General features: G+C 48.2%; 1 protein-coding gene across 1 annotated transcript in view; it reads left to right on the top strand.

Annotated features, from left to right (window-relative positions):
* Positions 1–209: 209 nt before the first annotated feature.
* Positions 210–22,577, top strand: part of myom3 (myomesin 3) — a 57,825-nt gene continuing 35,457 nt past the window's right edge. Inside the window, exons 1-8 of the mRNA XM_062466136.1 lie at positions 210–456; positions 4,154–4,280; positions 11,914–12,018; positions 17,586–17,739; positions 19,704–19,861; positions 20,253–20,345; positions 20,868–20,956; positions 21,956–22,077. Of these exons, the coding sequence (XP_062322120.1) occupies positions 4,174–4,280; positions 11,914–12,018; positions 17,586–17,739; positions 19,704–19,861; positions 20,253–20,345; positions 20,868–20,956; positions 21,956–22,077 (828 nt within the window). The 5' untranslated portion in view covers positions 210–456; positions 4,154–4,173. The remainder of the gene's footprint in view (positions 457–4,153; positions 4,281–11,913; positions 12,019–17,585; positions 17,740–19,703; positions 19,862–20,252; positions 20,346–20,867; positions 20,957–21,955; positions 22,078–22,577) is intronic.

The raw sequence follows: 22,577 nt of genomic DNA, 5'->3' as shown, positions 1-22,577 counted from the left end.
GTGTGTGGTATACAGGGGAGGTGTGGGAGGGGTCAGCAGTCTATATTTACCACCTTAAGAATGAGGGGGCATTGTCTGGACACATTCTGGCAAGCAAGGACGTGTCCAGGGTCATCCTCTGGAGAGAGAGAGAGAGAGAGAGAGAGAGAGAGAGAGAGAGGGAGGGAGAGGGGGAGAGAGAGGGAGAGGGAGAGGGAGGGAGGGAGAGGGGAGGGGGAGAGAGAGAGAGGGAGGCATCTTCTGTGTTCACACACACAGAGAGAGAAAGAGAGAGAGAAGTTAGACAGATAGACAAAGGCACAGTAGACTGAAGGTGATATAGGTGAACTAATTAGATAGCAACCAAGGTTGTGAGACAGGCAGGCAGAGACAGGCAGACAGACAGCCTACGAAGATCATCCTTCCTTTCGTTGACCTGCGAGGCCGTGGACTAAGACTCTTTCTTCACAGACAAACGTGAGTGTTTCTGTTCCCTGACTGTCCAGCGCTGTGGTGGCTAAACTCAAGCCCCACTGCTGCTGTATCAAGGAGTGGTTATGGGCTAACCAGCCAGTAACCAGGCCTGTCCAGGCCAGGCCCGCCTGGTGACACATTCTCCTCAGACACTCTGTTGACTCCCCTAAGACTGTGCTTGCTCCTCTATAGTTAACTAACAGTCTTGTGTAAGCAGATTCCAGATCTCTGGTGGTGTGTTTAATTGCTCTCTTGGGAAAATATAAAAAGATCTGATTGTTGCGTTGGGGCAGTTGTTAAGTGATATGTCTGTAAAGAATAATACGTAACTTTACAGTTTGCCTTTATTTATCTGGGAGTTTGACTGCTGTTTCTATAAAGAGAGGAAACGGAACACTGTGAAATTTACTCCCAGCCTCATTCCTCCCAGCCTGTCTGCCCCCAGCCTCTCTGCCCCCAGCCTCTCTGCCCCCAGCCTGTCTGCCCCCAGCCTCTCTGCCCCCAGCCTGTCTGCCCCCAGCCTCTCTGCCCCCAGCCTCTCTGCCCCCAGCCTGTCTGCCCCCAGCCTGTCTGCCCCCAGCCTCTCTGCCCCCAGCCTGTCTGCCCCCAGCCTGTCTGCCCCCAGCCTCTCTGCCCCCAGCCTCTCTGCCCCCAGCCTCTCAGCCTCTCTGCCCCCAGCCTGTCTGCCCCCAGCCTCTCGGCCTCTCTGCCCCCAGCCTCCCGGCCTCTCTGCCCCCAGCCTCCCGGCCTCTCTGCCCCCAGCCTCCAGGCCTCTCTGCCCCCAGCCTCCCAGCCTCTCTGCCCCCAGCCTCCCAGCCTCTCTGCCCCCAGCCTCCAGGCCTCTCTGCTCCCAGCCTCCTGGCCTCTCTGCCCCCAGCCTCCAGGCCTCTCTGCCCCCAGCCTCTCTGTCTGCTAAATGACTAAATGTAATGTAATGTAATGCTCCGGGGCATTGAGTCCAGGCCTTCCAGCACTGACACGCTGGAGGTGGTCCTTTCAGTCTATATTCCAATAGGCCCCACAACTGAGAGGAAACAGCCAGGCCTGCTAAAAGGTTAGCTAGCAAGCCATTTTATCAGTCAGCCAGTTAGTCAGTTACCTGGTCATTAATTTATCTAGTTCAATATTCAACCAGCTAGCCAGTTATCTGTTCAGCCAGCTAGTTCACTTTGCCAGCTTGCTAGTTAGGCACTCAGACAGTTAGTCTAGCTAGTAGGTAGTTAGCTGGTCAGCTACTTAGCCAAGCAGCGCTATTTAGGACCAGACACTTGTGGTAATTGAACACGCACAGAAGCAGCTACATATCAGGGTGTTTACGACGCTAACGCAGAGGGGCTCTGGCTACGGGAGACTATCGCTCAGGCGCGACCTGATTGTGCTGCTGGATCTAGAGCCGCGTTAGCCTCCCTGGGGCAGAGTGAGATTAATGACGGGAGGGGTGCAGGAGGGTAGCTGGCAGGCTGAACTGACGATTACGTGCTTTGTGGCAAACTAAGGGCTGATTCATTTAATAGAGACACAAAACAAATCCACCCACGCCACCCCTTTCTGCCATCACATTAGTGCTAGCTGGCATACATCACATTAGTGCTAGCTGGCATACATCACATTAGTGCTAGCTGGCATACATCACATTCACTAATATACATCACATTAGCTACCTAGCATGCGTCACATTATCTAGGTAGCATGTAATTTGCTAGCATATACCACCTTAAATAGCTTACCTTACATACACCACCATAAATAGCATGGACTCCATCAAGAAAAAAAAAGTATATTAGAGTATAGTGTAAGTATGCTACAAAAATGGATAGTAGACTTTTAGTTCACTGTTGATATACTTTTAAGAAGTATGCTTAGAAAATAGTTCACTTTTGATATACTTTTAAGAAGTAAGCTTAGAAAATAGTTCACTTTTGATATACTTTTAAGAAGTATGCTTAGAAAAATAAAATTGTTACACATTTCTCCTGGAGTAGGATGTACATTTTCTTTTATTATACAGCAAAAACCGTCAAAATACAAAGAACATTACAAGTTAATTTTTTTTATACATCTTGTATATTCTAAATATTAAAAGGAAAATCTAGGAAAATCTATTATGCATTGCACATTGAATCTTTTTTTTGCTGAAGCTGTAACCTTAATTACTGCCAAAACATTTTGAAGCCCTATACTTTTATACTAATAATGATCAATTGGAGTATTAATGGAAAAAACTAAAACGCTATTTGAGAAAGAAGCTGACAGAAGGGTTGCATTGTGCATTTGAAGGTTAAACTGTCAAACTGACTGAAGAACGAAATAACGACGTGAAAAAATTAAGATAGCGTGGGTCATTGGATGGTCAATTCCCATGATGCAACGTGGTAAATAGAGTGTTAAAATTTGCTGATAAGTTTGCTGTTTGTTAGAAATACAAATGTAACTTCATGAATATCGTTTTTTTAATGTGTGCTTAGAATGTAGTGTTTTGTTGCGTAGTAATTGTCATTGTAGTGCTGGTTTACCATTGTAACCATGAGTTAAATGACTTACGTTTGATAGCAAGAGCTGGATTAACACTGTGAATGTCCTGATGCTGTAATTAGCTTCTTTCATCTAATAATCTGCAGTGTCACTTGGCGAGGGCCCCCGTGACGCAAGATCGGCAGCGTTTGAGCGGCCCGAAACATTTAAATATTTTAGTAAATCATAGTAAATGGACATTTATTAAGTTTACTCCTTGAAGTACTTGCATTAATTGAAAGTGCACTTGAAAGTATTACAAAGTATACTTTGAAGTACTTTAGGAAGTGTACTTTCATGAACTGAAAGTGCACTACACAGGTTACTTTAAAGTATTAGAGTAAGCTTGGAATACACTATGTGTACTTTAAAGTGTACTAAATGAACTAAAAATGGGCCAATTCAGTTTACTTAGTATAAAAATAGTATATAAATAAGTACACTGCTAGTATACTTCAAGTACCATGATAATGGGATACTTTTTATACTTACGTATACCGTATTTCTACGAATAAACGCCGCCCTCGCACCAAAAAAATCTGAAAACGGTTGTTTAATTGGTTAAATTCAACCCCAGTATTTATTACACATGTACATAACTTTCTGTTTGAAAGCTAATGTGTATGAACGTTTAGGCATGCTGCTTCAGATTTCTACTCAATGTAGAACACCTATATTTGAGACAGTTGTACTACCAACGCACACCTAATTGATAGCCAATGAGAAAGGGAGTTGCCGCACTCATAGACAAACAAAGAATAGACAAGGAGGTCAGCGGTAGTAAATAAAACCTGCGTTTTTAGCAGCATGATTCATTTGTCACAATGTCAGCAACGAAGTTGTCTATGGCTGCACTGCAGCTACAATTCACGAGATCACCCTTACTAATTAAACGCCGCCCTCGAATAAACGCCGCCCTCGAATAAATGGCGCACCAAAAATGAACGTTATTTAATAAACGCTGCAGCGTTTATTTCAAGAAATACGGTACTTACAAATAAAACTCGAAGTATAATTTTTTTTTTTATAAGGGCTGTTCTGTAGTCAGTCCAAAGAGAAGCAGTTTCCTGGCAGACAAGCCCAGCAGAGATGAACTTCAGTTGAGCTAGAGGTGACTGGTGGTCCCGCCCACTTCCTGTCAGCTGCAGCCCAACAGATGTTCTCCCCCTCCCTCCCCACCTCCCTGCAGGTACCGGGTAGGAGGTCACCATGACAACCAGGACAGTGATGCAGCGGGTGCAGGAAGAGCAGTCCTCCCAGATGTCCCACAGTATGCAGCTGTCCTCCCAGAAGAAGAAGAAGACCTTCACTTCCAGGTGAGGGAGAGGGCGACATCGCCAAGTCATGCTGCCGGATGAAATCAAGCATATTGACACACACACAGACATGTGGGTAGACGTGCAGTGCACACCGACGCACACACGTACAGACACACACACACGTACAGACACACACACACGTACAGACACACACACACGTACAGACACACACACACGTACAGACACACACACACGTACAGACACACACACACGTACACACATGCATGCAGTGCAGGCTTGGGGAGCTGGGAAGAGCCATTACATAGAAACAGGAGAAGAAGTTAGCACTAGTTCGGCCTCAACCCACATGGGGATATTACACTTTAACAAGAGCAATTACAGCAACATTCATGAGATGGGGAGAGAGAGAGAGAGAGATGGAGAGAATGCGTTTGGGTCCCCAGTGTCTCCTGCCCTAAATATTCCATATTGTTCTTCTGTACACCTCCAACACAGAAGAAGTCAGCTATTTAAGTGCAGGCACTCCCCCCGGAGTTTGACACTCAAGAAGAAGAAACAGGAAGTAACAGGAATTTGCATGATCATCATCACAGTGGGACAGAGTGACGTGACTTCTTGTTTTCCGTCAGGGTTGGGGTTAAGAACAATGTGTTCACATGTCACCTTGGGCTCCTCTCCATACTTCTTCTTTTTCAAACGTTTTTATGTGTTTGGCCCCTGTGTTGTTCCTCTTATTACTGTTGATGTGCTACAGTGTAACGGCTACACAAATAGAGAGCTCCATATGCACGGGTATTGACTATGTATGCTGTTTTTGTTCATTTGTTTTGTTGGTTTATAGTTTCTCCTACACTATAAGTTTCTCCTATACTATAAGTTGGCAATCCCAAAAAAATTTTATCTATTGAATCTTGTCCTGGAGCAAAATTGTCTTTTATATTACAGATGAAAGAAAAAAAAACTTAGTGGAGTAAGGTTGTCAAACGTAAAAAAGTGAAACATTGCATTTACCTACAGGATAGGTATGAGGCTAGGGATGAGGTTAGGTATGAGGCTAGGGATGAGGTTAGGTATGAGGTTAGGGATGGGGCTGGGGATAAGGTTAGGGATGGGGCTAGGGATGAGGTTAGGGATGAGGCTAGGGATGAGGTTAGGGATGGGGCTAGGGATGAGGTTAGGGATGGGGCTGGGGATGAGGTTAGGGATGGGGTTGGGGATGAGGTTAGGGATGGGGCTAGGGATGAGGTTAGGGATGGGGCTGGGGATGAGGTTAGGGATGGGGATGAGGTTAGGGATGGGGCTGGGGATGAGGTTAGGGATGGGGCTAGGGATGAGGTTAGGGATGAGGTTAGGGATGAGGCTAGGGATGGGGTTAGGGATGAGGTTAGGGATGAGGCTAGGGATGAGGTTAGGGATGGGGATGAGGTTAGGGATGGGGCTAGGGATGAGGTTAGGGATGGGGCTGGGGATGAGGTTAGGGATGGGGCTGGGGATGAGGCTAGGGATGAGGTTGGGGATGGGGCTGGGGATGAGGTTAGGGATGGGGCTAGGGATGAGGTTGGGGATGAGGTTAGGGATGAGGTTAGGGATGGGGATGAGGCTAGGGATGAGGCTAGGGATGAGGTTAGGGATGGGGCTAGGGATGAGGTTGGGGATGAGGTTAGGGATGGGGCTAGGGATGAGGTTAGGGATGAGGCTAGGGATGAGGTTAGGGATGAGGTTAGGGATGGGGCTGGGGATGAGGTTAGGGATGGGGCTAGGGATGAGGTTAGGGATGGGGCTAGGGATGAGGCTAGGGATGAGGCTAGACAACCCCAACCCAGCATGGACAAAATCTGAGAAATGCTCCTATTTAAAATGCCGGGGTTTAAGATTAAGCAAGATTAAAGTTGTACAGTCATGCTCTGGGACAATATTAAATGGGTGTGAGTTTGACAATGTCCAGTTGGACATGCAGTCTACAATGGACGAGTCACCAGGTGTGCCCCCTGTGTGTCCCCCTGCCCCCTGTGTGCCCCCCTGCCCCCTGTGTGCCCCCCTGCCCCCTGTGTGCCCCCCTGCCCCCTGTGTGCCCCCCTGCCCCCTGTGTGCCCCCCTGCCCCCTCCACCTCGCACCAGACTAAGAATGTCTAATGCTTCTCCTCGAGATAGTTGCTTCTGTCTCCCCGAGGACCAACTCTGTCCCTGGACACTGAGCCCCAGGTAACTCTGCTCTAATAAGTCTAGATGAAACCACACCAATTACATCCTGCCAATATGCAGGCTGATCTGAATAGACCCAATCAGGGCAGGCTGGCAGTGATTCCTATTAAACCCACCCTGACATCTGCTAGGACTGAGTGTGTGTGTGTGTCTGTCTGTGTGGGCACTGGCATCTGCTGGGTATTAAAGACCTTTGCGTGCCCATGTGAAACTGCATCTCTTTGACTTCTGTGTGTGTGTGTGTGTGTGTGTGTGTGTGTGTGTGTGTGAAATCAGAGCTGTAGACAATACTTTTACCTTTGGGACACTTGTGTTTCATTGCAGCGTGTCACAATGGAGACCACGGAGTCTCATCTTAAAGACCCAGCGTGTTCATGAAACGACTGCACACCATCCTCACTCATCCAGAGAAAATAGCCCACTATTTAATTTAAAATGGGATTAGAGTTAGGTTACTGATCCATATCCCACTTTCCATGTAGAACCTGTGATCCATAAACCACCTTTAATAGGCTTGAATGGGTTGCCAGGTTTGTGCCGTTGCCAGGTTCATCGAAGGGCAACGTACCTATAGTGTTTTGTCCCCTCAGTGAGCTGGCCTCCTAACAGACCACAGGAATTCAGGCATGAGAGAAAAGGGGAAAAAACTGAGGCCGATGATCAGATTCGTCTCAGTTGAGAGGAAGCGGGTCATGTTGTAGGTGCTGGCTGGGCCTCCTCTGCTGGGACTCACATGAGAGCACCTAGCCTTGGCCCCAGCTGCTGTCTGGGTGGCTGCAGCCAACATGCTCCATCCAGAAATAGCTCTCTGTGTTTCATCTCTCTCTCATTCTCTTATTCTCTCTCTCCCTCTCATTCTGTCATTCTCTCTCTCTCATTCTCTTATTCTCTCTCTCCCTCTCATTCTCTTATTCTCTCTCTCACTCTTATCGCTCTGCTTCTCTTTCTAACACGGAAACTTTAACTTCCACAAAGGTTGAGATTAGAACGCAATGATTGTTTGTCCCAGCGTTGTTCTGAACAGCAGCGTTGCTGTGAAGCTGCAGGTTGTAGAAGAGGTGCTTGATGACGCACATGTTAAAAACATACAGTTCAGTGTTTACACTCTGATGTGAAGGAGAACTGCACCACCTATACATTACAATCCATTCTTTTTCAATGAATGTGTTCATTAACAGTTTTTCTCGATTGCTAACACACAAAAATGGTATGTGTAAGCCATCCTCACAAAACCATCTTGCCAATTCCCAGTAGAAAGACCATGTACCCCAGTCTTTAAACACAATTTACCCATTATGACACAATACTCAGGTTCATTCACACTTCTTTGCAAAAGTCTAAACACACCTCTCACTTTAAGACACAATTGTCACCACAATGTCATTTAGAAAACACTGCCATTTGATAAGTAAACTCAAATCAGCGCAATTCAAACACCCTTAACAAACAATTATCCACGTGTAAGCACTAACAAGCGAAAATACTCAACAAGCAATCAGTTGTTTGAAATAAATACAAAGGTAAACTCACCTGTACTTTGAAATCATGGATGCAAATAACAGAGGAAGAGGCAGAATTGTCAGAATGAGAGGATGTGGACAAGGGAGAGGAAGAGTAAGAAGAACAACAATCTCAAATGAGATCTATGCCACACTATGACAGAAATCCATATGTACAGAACAACTTTCTCCAAGCCATGGAAGAAGCTTGTGGGGACATTGCTGTGGAGTCTTGTCAGAGATGGCTCAGGCATTCAAGGGCATTTTTCCCTGCTGTTTGGCTAGAGAAAACATTGCCTGTGATGTTGAGGAAAATCTCTGGCCTGACCCTGGTCAGAGACAGGATGCTGACCCAGAATGAACAGTACTGTAGCGTACTCAAGCCCTGTTACCCAGGTGAAAATGCTTTGTTTATTTCCTTGTTATATTTATTTTATTTTTATTTATTTTTATTTTAGTCATTTAGCATGTTTTCTTTTAGCATGTTTTCTTAGCCTTTGTTCCCAAATTACAATTTACAGTAATGAATTTGTGTTGTTGACTAACAGTACTACTATTTGTATACTGTGACCACTACAGTAACAAGAACTCAAAATGCAATTGCTCTATAATGTAAATAGAAAATAAACAGCCTGTAAGAAGGACAATTGCAGTATTTGTGAGTTTTATGATTTACATCATGTCAAACTCATGAAGTCAATGGTTTTATGAAAACCTTTTGATTATGGTGTTTTCAATTCCCCCCAGCAGTGTGTAAAGGGTATTCAGAAGGTTGATTTTATTTGAGGCCTTTGTGTGTATTTTGAATGCAAAGTGGGGTTTCTACGACAGATAATATGGTTTTGACTACAGTGTTTGATTTTTGGTCAAAAGTCAAGGGTTTGATCCCTTATTTGGAGACTAAATTCTATAAAGATGAATGTAGTACCCAAATACCTTTATTTATTTCAAGCTATACCTATATTCATACCAATATCATTTTTCAAAGCCTTCAGCCAGTCAGTATCTTCTTTTATTTGGAATAGTAAAGCTGCACGTATAAGGAAAGAATTTATGGAGAGACCTAAAGCCTGTGGTGGCTTGTCCCTGCCAAATCTCAGTTCATATTACTGGGCTGCTAATCTAAATGCTATCTCTCTATGGCTAAAGGACTGGGATGACACAGCCCCTGTGTGGCTTCAAATTGAATTTGCTACAAGTAGGCCACACTCACTTCCTGCTTTACTCTGTGCATCTTTACCAACAATAGTGAATAATGTGAATGGAAATGTCATTGTAAATCAGTCTGCGCATCCTCAAACAATTCAAAAAATGCTTAGGCATCCAAAACATCTCTATCTACTCTCCTATAATGAATAATCATCTTTTCCAGCGATATATTTGACAATGGCTTCCAGATCTGGCGTGATAAAGGTATACATAGCATAAGGGACCTATATTTTTAAAACACTTTTGCCAACATTGAACAGCTGTCTGCAAAATATGGACCGTTGTGCGTAAGAAATTTCCTAACTTTCCAAACCTCCCTCCCTTATCCTGCTTGGACTCTGAGGTTAATTTGTTAAAAGGAGGTCGAGTATCAATGATTTATGCAGAGACCATGAACATACTGAATCCCTCTGTATCTCATGTAAGGGAGGAATGGGTTAATGATATTGGGGTAACACTTTCTGATGTAGAATGGGAGATGGCTCTTTTCAGGGTACATGCCTCGTCTATTTGCTCAAGACATGCCTTAATACAGTTTAAAGTCTTGCACCGTCTACACTATTCAAAAGTTAAACTTGCAAGAATATTTCCAGATATAAACCCTGTTTGTGACAGATGCAAACAGGCCACTGCGACCAACGGCCATACTGTATGTTATGGTCTTGCTCAAAACTCACTGAGTTCTGGGATTCCTATTTCAAAACAATTTCCCAAATATATAATTATCATATATGATAATTATATATTTGGGAAATTAGGGTTATATTCAGCGTTCTTCTGCAACTGCCATCTTTGGTATCACACCGTGTTCAGAGGACTCCGATCCGCCAGCAAACCTGCAACGGGTCATTGCTTTCTCCTCATTATTGGCTAAGCGTGCCATTCTTTTTAAATGGAAAGATTCGAAGCCTCCAACACATAATCAATGGATCAGAGACATGATGCAAAACATAAAACTAGAAAAAATAAGATGTACACTGAATGGCTCAATGAATACATTTCATAAAACATGGGATCCTTTTAAACAACATGTAAATATATTACCTGGCCTAAAACTGTAAATATATATTGTATATCTTGTCACTGTATTATATCTTGTCACTATTGATCTGTCCTACTCATATACTGAAATATAGGGATATAAGGGATGCTGTTTTGTCTTTTATTATTATTTTTATTTATTTTTATCCTTCCCTTAGGTCTGTCTGTCATATTTCATGTGAGATGTCAATTGTTGTTGTAACATAATTTTACATCATATAACTTCTAAAATGTATTGTCTGTAAATGATTAAAAAATCACCATAAATAAAGTGTTAGTCAAGGTCAAGGGTTCGGCCAAAACAGTGTAAGTATGAAGATGTGTGTTTAGAGTTTGGAGAAAACACAGTACACATTCAAGACATGTGTCTTAGAGACTGACAAACACTGTAACAGATGCTGGTATCCAAAGCAACAGGGGGATTTAAATTGGGGACATTTCGCTCTGCAAGTAAACGCATCTGACCTGTACCAGTCAGTCTAATTTGTATCAGGGAATGTAAAATATGATAATAATAAGCAATGTAAAGTGTTTTTCTGGAGGTGTATCTTAATGACACCAATACACCAGAGAGTATAGGTTGTGAATGTTGGTAATATGAAGATACTGTGTGTCACCTTGCACCAGACAGAGGAATGAGACAGATTTGTTTTTAATGAGAACTGCAGAACCCTCCCCCTCCTCTCCTTCAGCCACTTCCTGGGTCACATGGTCTCCCAACAACCAATTAGAAAACAAACTAAACAACAGAATCTTTTAGGAAAAAGCCAAATCATTCCTATTTCAAACCTGATTTACATGAAAATTAACAATAATGAACATTTCTCTCGTCTGCCTCAACTTGATCTGGTGGTTTCACCCTACGCTTGTTTTACGCTTCTGTTTTATGATACAACCCTGACCACATAAGCAGCTGCCTCTGCTGGGGCTCCCCCTGGTGGCCGGACGAGGAACAGCAGGAGAACAGTAAAACTGATAAACGGTTGAAAAGGGACTAATTGTTTTATGATGCAGTTACCCGCATCTCCCTCCGGGGCAACAGATAAAACCATAACAGCCAGACAATCTTTATCTGTGTACAGTTAGGTTAAATCTACCTGGATGGAAATGTGTCTCCCAGATCTTCCTGGCGTGGTTTAATGCAGCCTTCCTCTTCCCGTGTGGTTCTCCCCTTCCAGAACTATGTTATTACATCACTACTAAACATTAATACAATTATTATGATACATTATTACAGTTCATTGTTGTGATACATTATGATCAGAATGTTAGTAGAGTGTATTAGTGCAGAACGTTAGACTGTGTTTGTGAGTGTATGGGGTTAGGGTTATGTGATATATAGAGTGTATTAGGGTTAGGGTTATGTGATATGTAGAGTGTATAGGGTTAGGGTTATGTGTGTTCCTAAATGTACAATCTTAATTTATTTTTATTACATTTTGTTTATATAGCAGGCGCTTTTCTCCAACAACCTTTAATGATTTATTCTCACTTCATTGCATCCTGTCTCTCTCCATCCCCTCCCTCTCTCTCTCTTTCCCTCCCTATCCCCTCCCTCTCTCTCTCCCCCCCTCCTCCCTCTCTCTCTCCCTCCTTATTCCCCTCTCTCTCTCTCCCCTCCTCCCTCCCTCCCTATTCCCCTCTCTCACTCTCCCCCTCTCCCTCCCTCTCTCCTTCCCTCCCTCCCTCTCTCCCTCCCTCTCTCCTAATGACCCCAGTGACGAGGAGGCCTCCTATGCTGACTACTATCCCATAATCCCCGGCGACCTGATGTCCGTCAAAGAGATCCTGAACATCGGGAAGTTCCCCTGCAACAGAACATGGTACGGTCCACTCAGCCACACTCACCAATCACAGCACAGCTCCTGATGTAACTCACCAATCATAGCACAGCTCCTGATGTAACTCTATATCCTGTAGTGGACGTTGGTTTGGGGCTGGTAACTTTGCAACCATACTTCCCTCTGTAACAATAATTTTTTTTTAAATTAGAGGACATCCTGGGTTTGTGAACGACCTCAGGGGTAGCTGTGTGATTCCAGTAACTTATAACTACAATAACTAGAATTTAAGAAAACTATGTGGGGTGTTTCTTTAACTTAAAGGATGCATATTACACAAACCCAAACACTATGTAAACATGTCATTCTTTCAACAGCAGTTTGTCCATGTCTGAGGGGAATGTAAGTGTGATCAGAATGAGTTGTGAACAACATCTCAATTAGACAGCATGTCTCTTCAAGACACTGAGGGCCTCATGTACGTACATTTTCAAACGTAGCGTTATTAGCGCCAAGGCCAACCCGCAGATTGCGCACGCTGTGATACTTCAGTTTACGTCTTATTTACGAAACCTGCAGTTCATCGGGTAAGCAGCGCCTTTCTCCGCCCACTATACCGTACATTGCGTGCATTCAAACGCGCAATTTAATGGGCCTCCTTCTCTCTTTCTATCATGGATCAGCCACCAAAGTCAAAACAGCGAAAACAAAGATTTGGTGATAACGAAATTGATGTGCTTCTTCATGAGGAAACAGCTAATTTAAATATTATACAAGGCCGGAATTCCACACCGACACAAAAAAATGCAATCTGGACCGAAATTACAAATTCCAGTAATTGTATTGCATGGCTGCCTAATCTGTAACGCGTAATGATTTTGTGTTAACTCAACTGAAAAAGTGTGATCCTTGTGGCAAAAATCCTTTAAGATCGTCTCCTCGGCCTATGTCTTCGTCTTGCTCGGATTACTGCTGTCATTTCATTTAGTCATTTTACATTTAGTCATTTAGCAGACGCTCTTATCCAGAGCGACTTACAGTAGGTACAGGGACATTCCCCCCGAGGCAAGTAGGGTGAAGTTCCTTGCCCAAGGACACAACATCATTTTGCACGGCCGGGAATCGAACTAACAACCTTCTGATTAATAGCCCGACTCCCTCACCGATCAGCCATCTCGAAGAGGCAGAATTTTCACCGCAAAATAGAGCCGCAATTTCACAGGCGGTTTTTGTACATACTGCGGAATAGGCGCACTTTACGCATCCCCTCCCATCTCTTCATGGGAATCTCCCTCTTTTCCCTTGACCCTCCCGTGAATGCATATGCATGACACAGAAAAGCGCAATTTGCCATTTTCAGTTCCCGTGACAGGAAGTCTGCTTTTACCTCAGTGCGGCATGTTTGTACATACCTCGCCATGCTTTTACGCGCAAATTGCTAAACAAATACGCCTGAAATGGGCACAAAAGTGTTAGTACATGAGGCCCTGAGTTGTTAAAAAACTCTCAGCGAAACGTGGGTTCTTACTACTGGGTACCAACATCTATCATTTCTAATCTCATGTCAATTATTTTCTTCTCTCATTGAGATATTAATAGTCTTTGTGATGTTTCAAATCAATTGGCCACCTCCTGATCTCTAACACTCCAATGGACACAATGGCTTCCCTCCCTCCCTCCTTCCCTCCTTCCCTCTCAGCCCAGACTTATCCTCTTCTTCTAAGCTTGACTGGCTCCTCTGGCTCTGAATGACTTCCTGTGTGATTCATGTCTTCATGTGAGCCAGTCATCACAGCCGGCACATCCTTCTTTCACCTCCACATCCTGGCTGTCTTTCTCCTTTTCTCTATCTCCCTAGCTCGCTCTCTCTCCTCTATCTCTCTAGCTCACTCTCTCCTCTCTCTCTCGATCTCTATCTCCCTAGCTCGCTCTCTCTTCCTCTCTCCTCTCTCTCTCTATCTCCCTAGTTCGCTCTCTCTTCCTCTCTCCTCTCTCTCTCTATCTCCCTAGCTCTCTCTCTCTCCCACTCTCTCTCTGTCATCCTCCCGCTCTCACACATCATCATCACAGTCCTGTGGCCCGTCTTCTTCAACCGCCAGAGCTTTATTGATAAGTTTGGCTGAGTGACATCACATCCTGCCTGTGCAGCCAACAATCTTCCAGATGTTTTTGTGAAAAGCGATCAGCGTTGTCCTGAAGGAGGCTGGGCAGGCAGAGGAAGTGGCCTCTCGCCGCTCCTGTCCTGCCGCCAGACACACGGAGGTGCTTCACGGCCAGATGGGCCTCACATAGAACCGTGTCTCAGCAGGGCCTGAACGGCTCCTCACCATCTTACAGCTTTCCTCAGACTTTTTCCTCGTCTTCCTTGAGCGTCTGGGTTAAGAAGCAGCTCTGTGGGCCTACGTGAAGCCCACTGTGACGGTGCTTGAAAAAAAGGCAAATAAAGTTAGATTTTATTTGGTGTCACACACCCCGTATTAATCCTCTGTGTGTGTGTATGTGTGTATTAGATGTGTGTTTGTGTGTTTGTGTGTTCCTACATGTTTCCAGCCCAGTTCCTGGCTGGTTCTTGTTGGTTTTATAACTGTGTTCTTCTGTAGTAGCTGAATCTAGAGTTAGGAGTTGGTGAATGTGAGTTCCTTTGATCTTGTCTGACTGCATTGTCTTTCTCTTCTCCCTAACATCAGTGTTTGTGAGTTCAGTCTAATGACAGGATGTTCAACAGGATCTCAAACACAGTATGTAGAGAAGAGAGACATACAGATAAAGGAGACATGCAGAGAGGGGATCACAGAAAACCACATACTTTTCTCTACAGTGTGTTTTAGCGGCGCTGTTTGTGCATGGTGGGTGTCCCTACAGGCTACACTTCAGGAGTTGTGAGGCAGCAATGCTGTGATTGGCCAAACTCATCCAACAACACACTCAAAACTTTTATGTTTTCTCAAATTTGGTGTCGTGTTTAGGGACAGTGATATCGTTAGTGACAGCAGACCAGAGAGAGACGTTGTGATTCCTCTCTGCACCTCGGCGATGTACGGGGGGGGGGGGGGGGGGTTGAACCTGTGTCCTGTTGTTATAAAGTTTCATGCTCTACTACTGAGCTGCAGCTCTCTGAAGGTCAGTCAGATCTGACTGTGTTGAGAGGAGCAGCTCTCTGAAGGTCAGACAGATCTGACTGTGTTGAGAGGAGCAGCTCTCTGAAGGTCAGACAGATCTGACTGTGTTGAGAGTAGGATTAGAGAGGGGGTGGAGGAGGAGAGAGGGGGTGGAGGAGGAGAGAGGGGGTGGAGGAGTAGAAAGGGGGTGGAGGAGTAGAGAGGGGGTGGAGGAGGAGAGAGGGGGTGGAGGAGTAGAAAGGGATCTGACTGTGTTGAGAGGAGCAGCTCTCTGAAGGTCAGACAGATCTGACTGTGTTGAGAGTAGGATTAGAGAGGGGGTGGAGGAGGGGAGGAGGAGAGAGGGGGTGGAGGAGTAGAAAGGGGGTGGAGGAGTAGAGAGGGGGTGGAGGAAGAGAGAGGGGGTGGAGGAGTAGAAAGGGGGTGGAGGAGTAGAGAGGGGGTGGAGGAGTAGAAAGGGGGTGGAGGAGTAGAGAGGGGGTGGAGTAGAGAGGGGTGGAGGAGTAGAAAGGGGGTGGAGGGGTGGAGGAGGGTCTTTGGGTCGGAGACTGAGGACTAGCTGTCTCCTGAGGTCCACCTCTCTCCCGAGGTCCACCTCTCTCCCGAGGTCCATCCCTCCCCCGAGGTCCACCCCTCTCCCGAGGTCCACCCCTCTCCCGAGGTCCCCCTCTCTCCCGAGGTCCCCCTCTCTCCCGAGGTCCCCCTCTCTCCCGAGGTCCCCCTCTCTCCCGAGGTGTCCCTCTCCCCCGAGGTCCCTCTCCCCAGAGGTCCCCCTCTCCCCCGAGGTCCCTCTCCCGAGGTCCCCCTCTCTCCCGAGGTCCCTCTCCCCCGAGGTCCCTCTCCCCCGAGGTCCCTCTCCCCAGAGGTCCCTCTCCCCCGAGGTCCCCCTCTCTCCCGAGGTCCCTCTCCCCAGAGGTCCCCCTCTCCCCCGAGGTCCCTCTCCCGAGGTCCCCCTCTCTCCCGAGGTCCCTCTCCCCCGAGGTCCCTCTCCCCCGAGGTCCCTCTCCCCAGAGGTCCCTCTCCCCCGAGGTCCCCCTCTCTCCCGAGGTCCCTCTCCCCCGAGGTCCCCCTCTCCCCCGAGGTCCCTCTCCCCAGAGGTCCCTCTCCCGAGGTCCCCCTCTCTCCCGAGGTCCCCCGAGGTCCCTCTCTCCCGAGGTCCCCCTCTCCCCCGAGGTCCCTCTCCCCCGAGGTCCCCCTCTCTCCCGAGGTCCCCCTCTCCCCCGAGGTCCCTCTCTCCCGAGGTCCCCCTCTCCCCCGAGGTCCCTCTCCCCCGAGGTCCCCCTCTCCCCCGAGGTCCCCCTCTCTCCCGAGGTCCCTCTCCCCCGAGGTCCCCCTCTCTCCCGAGGTCCCTCTCCCCCGAGGTCCCCCTCTCTCCCGAGGTCCCTCTCCCCCGAGGTCCCTCTCCCCCGAGGTCCCCCTCTCTCCCGAGGTCCCTCTCCCCCGAGGTCCCCCTCTCTCCCGAGGTCCCTCTCCCCCGAGGTCCCTCTCTCCCCAGAGGTCCCTCTCCCCCGAGGTCCCTCTCTCCCCAGAGGTCCCTCTCTCCCGAGGTCCCCCTCTCCCCCGAGGTCCCCCTCTCCCCCGAGGTCCCCCTCTCCCCCGAGGTCCCTCTCCCGAGGTCCCCCGAGGTCCCTCTCTCCCGAGGTCCCTCTCCCCCGAGGTCCCCCTCTCTCCCGAGGTCCCTCTCCCCCGAGGTCCCTCTCCCCCGAGGTCCCTCTCTCCCGAGGTCCCTCTCCCCAGAGGTCCCCGTCATGTGACGTCTGATAGATCAGGAACAGACAGGCAGGCACTCCTCACTATCAGAGCTTCAACAAATATCAATACGGTTATAGATTTTGTTCTAAATTGAAGTGTTTTGTTGAAAATTACAATTTATGTGTGTCTGTGCGTGCGTGCGTGCTCACATACAGTGTGTGTGTGCCACTACCAGACAGAGGAGCAGAAGGGACTGCAGCAGGATGCCACTGTAGTGAAACCGGCCTGGTTCTCATCTCCACAGGGACACACTCAGGGTTCAAGCGGCAGGAATCTCTGTCAAACTGTTGTCTTTTTACTCAGAACAGTTGGGTTAGGTTTTGAGGTGGAATAAAAAAGGTACTACAGGATTTCTCCAGAAAAAATCAGCACATGTACCACCATTAACAATATGCTTCTGGGAATGTTTGTTGAAAGTTTTGTGGAATAAAAAAGGTACAACAGGATTTCTCCAGGAAAAATCAGCACATAGGTTAGTCAGAACAGTAGAGTTAAGGTTACTCAGAACCGTTGGGTTAGGGGTAGGCAGAACAGCTGGGCTAGGGTTAGTCAGAACAGTTGGGCTAGGGTTAGTCAGAACAGTAGGGTTAGGGTTAGTCAGAACAGTTGGGTTAGGGTTAGTCAGAACAGTTGGGTTAGGTTAGTCAGAACAGTTGGGTTAGGGTTAGGGTTAGCGTCACAGTTCCTCAGGGAGTTTCTGCAGGAGTTTCTGTCCTCAGTGTGTGTGTGGTTCCTCAGGGAGGTTCTGCGAGAGACCCTGGCAGAAGATGGACAGCATCACAGGGACAAGTGGACCCTGTTTGGGAACGAGGCAGAGAAGGTGGAGGTGGAAGTCATCAGGAACCAGCAGCAAGTACGCAAGAGAGTGGACCGCCAAGCGCTCCGCAGACAGGTACCTGTCTTACCTCCTCCCAGTCCAGTCTACCTGTCTGTGCACCCGCCTGCCTGCCTGTCTGTCTGTCTGTTTGCCTGTCTACCTGGCTGTCTGCCTGACTGTTTGTCTTTCTACCTGTCTGACAGTCTACCTGTCTGTCTTCCTGCCTGTCTGTCTACCTGTCTGTTTGTCTTACTGCTTGTAAGGATGAGATCTCTGTCTCCAGGCAGGCCAAGGATGCACGACAATTATAAAAGGGTTGACTCGGTTTTATTAGCTCAACGTCGGATCATGCCACCAATCCACAACAGAGTGGCTAGCATGAGTGAAGACTCTCTCTCTCAAGAGTACTTAAATACAGTAGTTGGACATTTCAAACATAGAATTCACAGAATTATTTCCTTAAAGGGTCTCAGTGGTCAGTGCACTGATACATTAGAACGTACAACATGTGAAGTTGTTACTCATGTAAGCTCCTGATTCGTGCCTGTTGTGGTCCTTGTCTGGGCCGTGTCTACAGTTACGTAGGTCCATAAATATTTGGACCTACAGTAATAATTCCTGCTTGTTCTTGGGGCATTTTCCCTTCAGTTTTGTCTTTAGCAAGTGAAATGCATGCTCAATTGGATTTAGGTCAGGTGATTGACTTGGCCATTGCAGAACATTCCACTTCTTTGCCTTAAAAAACTCTTTGGTTGCTTTCGCAGTATGCTTCGGGTCATTGTCCATCTGCACTGTGAAGCGCCATCCTATGAGTTCTGAAGCATTTGGCTGAATCTGAGCAGATAATATTGCCAGAAACACTTCAGAATTCATCCTACTGCTTTTGTCAGCAGTCACATCATCGATAAATACAAGGGAACCAGTTCCATTGGCAGCCATACATGCCCACGCCATAACACTACCTCCACCATGCTTCACTGATGAGGTGGTATGCTTTGGATCATGAGCAGTTCCTTCCCTTCTCCATACTCTTCTCTTCCCATCATTCAGGTACAAGTTGATCTTGGTCTCATCTGTCCATAGGATGTTGTTCCAGAACTGTACAGGGTCTTTTAGATGTTTTTTGGCAAACTCTAATCTGGTCTTCCTGTTTTTGAGACTCACCAATGGTTTACATCTTGTGGTGAACCCTCTGTATTTACTCTGGTGAAGTCTTCTCTTAATTTTTGACTTTGACACAGATACGCCTACCTCCTGGAGAGTGTTCTTGATCTGGCCAACTGTTGTGAAGGGGTTTTTCTTCACCAGGGAAATAATTCTTCTGTCATCCACCACAGTTGTTTTCCGTGGTCTTCCGGGTCTTTTGGTGTTGCTGAGCTCACCAGTGCGTTCTTTCTTTTTAAGAATGTACCAAACAGTTGATTTGGCCACACCTAATGTTTTTGCTATCTCTCTGATAGGTTTGTTTTGATTTTTCAGCCTAACGATGGCTTGCTTCACTGATGGTGACAGCTCTTTGGACTTCATATTGAGAGTTGACAGCAACAGATTCCAAACACAAATACCATACTTGAAATGAACTCTAGACCTTTTATCTGCTCCTTGTCAATGAAATAACGAACTCCCATGAGGGAATAACATACACCTGGCCATGGAACAGCTGAGCAGCCAATTGTCCAATTACTTTTGGTCCCTTAAAAAGGGGGGGGCCACATATAAAATGTATTGTAATTCCTACACCGTTCACCTGATTTGGATGTAAATGCCCTGAAATTAAAGCTGAAAGTCTGCACTTAAAGCACATCTTGATTGTTTCATTTCAAATCCATTGTGGTGGTATACAGAGCCAAAATGATGAAAATTGTGTCAATGTCCAAATATTTATGGACCTAACTGTATATTCTGCTCAGCGAGGGGCCTCGCTGCCTGACCTCTTGACCTCACAGAGACTCAAGCTTCAAGTACACAGAAAATCTGCCCAACACTGCTTCTGTCTACCCTGCCTGTCTGACGGCTGATGTGTGTGTGTTTGTGTCCAGGCAGAGCAGAAGGCATCTCTCCACCTGCAGTTCCTGGAGGACCTGAGCCAGAAGGCTCCAGCCTTCTCAGTCCCCCTGAGGGCTCACTCTGTCTGGGAAGGCATGGGGGTCACCCTGTCCTGCACCCTGCAGGGCCACCCCGCCCCCTGCCTCACCTGGTGGGCACACACATGTACACACCTGTCCACCCCTGGACACACACACATCTGTAAACACACCTGCACACACACCTGCACACGTGTACACACACACATGGACACACGCCTTTACACACACCTGGACACATCTGGACACACACACCTGGAAACACCTGTACACACCTGTACACACACACCTGGACACATACACACCTGGACAGAGACTGAAGAGATGACAGACTGGCAGGAGGTGTGGGTTCACCTGATCTGAGTGGGGATCCAGGTGACCGAGGGGACGAGGGTGGATCTCTTTCATGTGTGTGTGTGTGTGCATGTGTGTGTGTGCGTGTGTGCGTGTGTGTGCATGTATGTGTGTGTGCGCATGTGTGTGTGTGCGTGCGTGTGTGTGCAGGTATAAGGATGGAGAGCTCCTGAGTGCGTACGGGCAGCCATGGAACCACAAGCTGCTGCAGAAGTTTGGATTGAACTCCCTGGAGATCAGGAGGTGAATCAGGAGGCACGGACTCCTCTCCAAAAACACAGACGGGCCGACAGGCAGACAGAAAGACAATCAGACAGACAGCCATGCAGACAGACAGCCAACCATGCAGACAGCCATGCAGACAGACAGACAATCAGACAGACAGACATGCAGCCAGACAGACAGACATGCAGCCAGACAGACAGACAGACAATCATACAGACAATCAGACAGACAGACATGCAGCCAGACAGACAGACGTGCAGACAGCCATGCAGACAGACAGCCAACCATGCAGACAGACAGACATGCAGCCAGACAGACAGACAGCCATGCAGACAGACAGCCAACCATGCAGACAGCCATGCAGACAAACAGACAGACATGCAGCCAGACAGACAGACATGCAGACAGACATGCAGACAGCCATGCAGACAGACAGACAGACATGCAGCCAGACAGACAAGCAGACAGGCAGACAAGCAGACAGGCAGACAAGCAGACAGGCAGGCAGGCAGGCACACTGACCCTCTGTCCTGTCTCCAGATGTTCTGCAGAGGATGCTGGGGAGTACAAGGTGGTGGCCAGGAGCATTCTGGGAGAAGCTACCACCTTCGCTACCCTGGTGGTCAACTGTGAGAAAACACATTTCTCCTCCTCTTCCTCCTCCTTTTCCTCCTCTTCTTCCTCCTCTCCTTCCTCCTCTCCTTCCTCCTCTTCCTCCTTTCCTTCCTCTTCCCTCTCCTCTTCCAGCTCCTCCTTGGGGTAAAGGAGTGAGAGAAGGAGTGTGAAGGTGTGAGGGTAAGGAGGATGGTTAAGAGGAGGGGTGAGGAGTAGAGTGTGAGTAAGGGAGAGGAGGAGGTGTGTGTAAGGGAGAGGAGGAGGTGTGTGTAAGGGAGAGGAGGAGGGAGGAGGAGTAGAGTGTGAGTAAGGGAGGAGGGTAGGAGGTGTGTGTGTGAGGGAGAGGAGGAGGGGTGAGGAGTAGAGTGAGAGTAAGGGAGAGGAGGAGGTGTGTGGTAAGGGAGAGGAGGAGGTGTGTGTGAGGGAGAGGAGGAGGGGTGAGGAGTAGAGTGAGAGTAAGGGAGAGGAGGTGGTGTGTGTAAGGGAGAGGAGGTAGGTGTGTGTAAGGGGAGAGGAGGAGGGAGAGGAGGAGGGGTGAGGAGTAGAGTGGGAGTAAGGGAGAGGAGGAGGGAGAGGAGGAGGTGTGTGTAAGCGAGAGGAGGAGGTGAGGAGTAGGAGGATGGTTAAGAGGAGGGGTGAGGAGTAGAGTGTGAGTAAGGGAGAGGAGGAGGGGGAGGTGTGGAGTAAGGGAGAGGATGAGGTGTGTGTAAGGGAAAGGAGGATGGTTAAGAGGAGAGGTGAGGAGTAGAGTGTGAAGGAGGGAGAGGAGGAGGGTGTGTGTAAGGGAGAGGAGGAGGTGTGTGTAAGGGAGAGGAGGCAGAGGATGAGGGAGAGGAAGAGGGAGGGGAAGAGGGGTTTCTAGAGACTTCAAGCCCCCTGCCTGTTTCTCTGCATGTTCCTCTCCTACGATTGTTAAAAATAGGTTAAAGGGAATATTAGATGTGACAGATTACAGAAATGTGGCACTGCTGGTGTTGACTCTTCCTCTCCCTCCCCCTCCCCCCATCCTCCAGCCCACCAGGCAGTGGAGGCAGGACTGCAGCGCTCCAGGACTCCTGGCAAGTCTCACTGTCGTCGAATGAAAAATCTCTTTTTTCATTTCCTCTTCCTAGTTTTGAAGTTTCCTTTTCCTCTTGTGAGCACTGCGGGGCTGAGGGGGAGAGGGGCCGGGGGTGGGGGAGAGGGGTCTGGAAAGGGGGGGGACCTGGGGGGGAAAGGGGGCTGGTGGGGGGGACCTAGGTGGGAAAGGGGGCTGGGGGGGGAGAGGGGGGTGGGGGAGATGGGGCTGGGGGGGAGAGGGGAGAGGGGGCCGGGGGTGGGGGAGAGGGGGGCTGGGGGAGGTAGAGGGGGCCGGGGGTGGGGGAGAGGGGCTAGGGGGGGGAGAGGGGGGTGGGGGGGAGAGGGGTGGGGGAGGGAGAGGGGGCTGGGGGGGGGGGAGGGGGGGCTGGGGGGGAGAGGGGGCCGGGGGTGGGGAGAGGGGTCCTGGGGGGGAGAGGGGGGGTGGTGGGAGAGGGGGCTGGGGGGGTAGAGGGGGCCGGGGGTGGGGGGGAGAGGGGGGCTGGGGGGGGAGAGGGGGGGTGGGGGGGAGAGGGGGGGGGGGGAGGGAGAGGGGGCTGGGGGGGAGAGAGGGGCTGG

Source organism: Osmerus eperlanus, chromosome 7, assembly GCF_963692335.1.
Source record: "Osmerus eperlanus chromosome 7, fOsmEpe2.1, whole genome shotgun sequence".
NCBI lineage: Eukaryota > Metazoa > Chordata > Actinopteri > Osmeriformes > Osmeridae > Osmerus > Osmerus eperlanus.
Note: the sequence above shows the minus strand (reverse complement) of the source record. Positions and strands in the feature narration are given on the sequence as shown.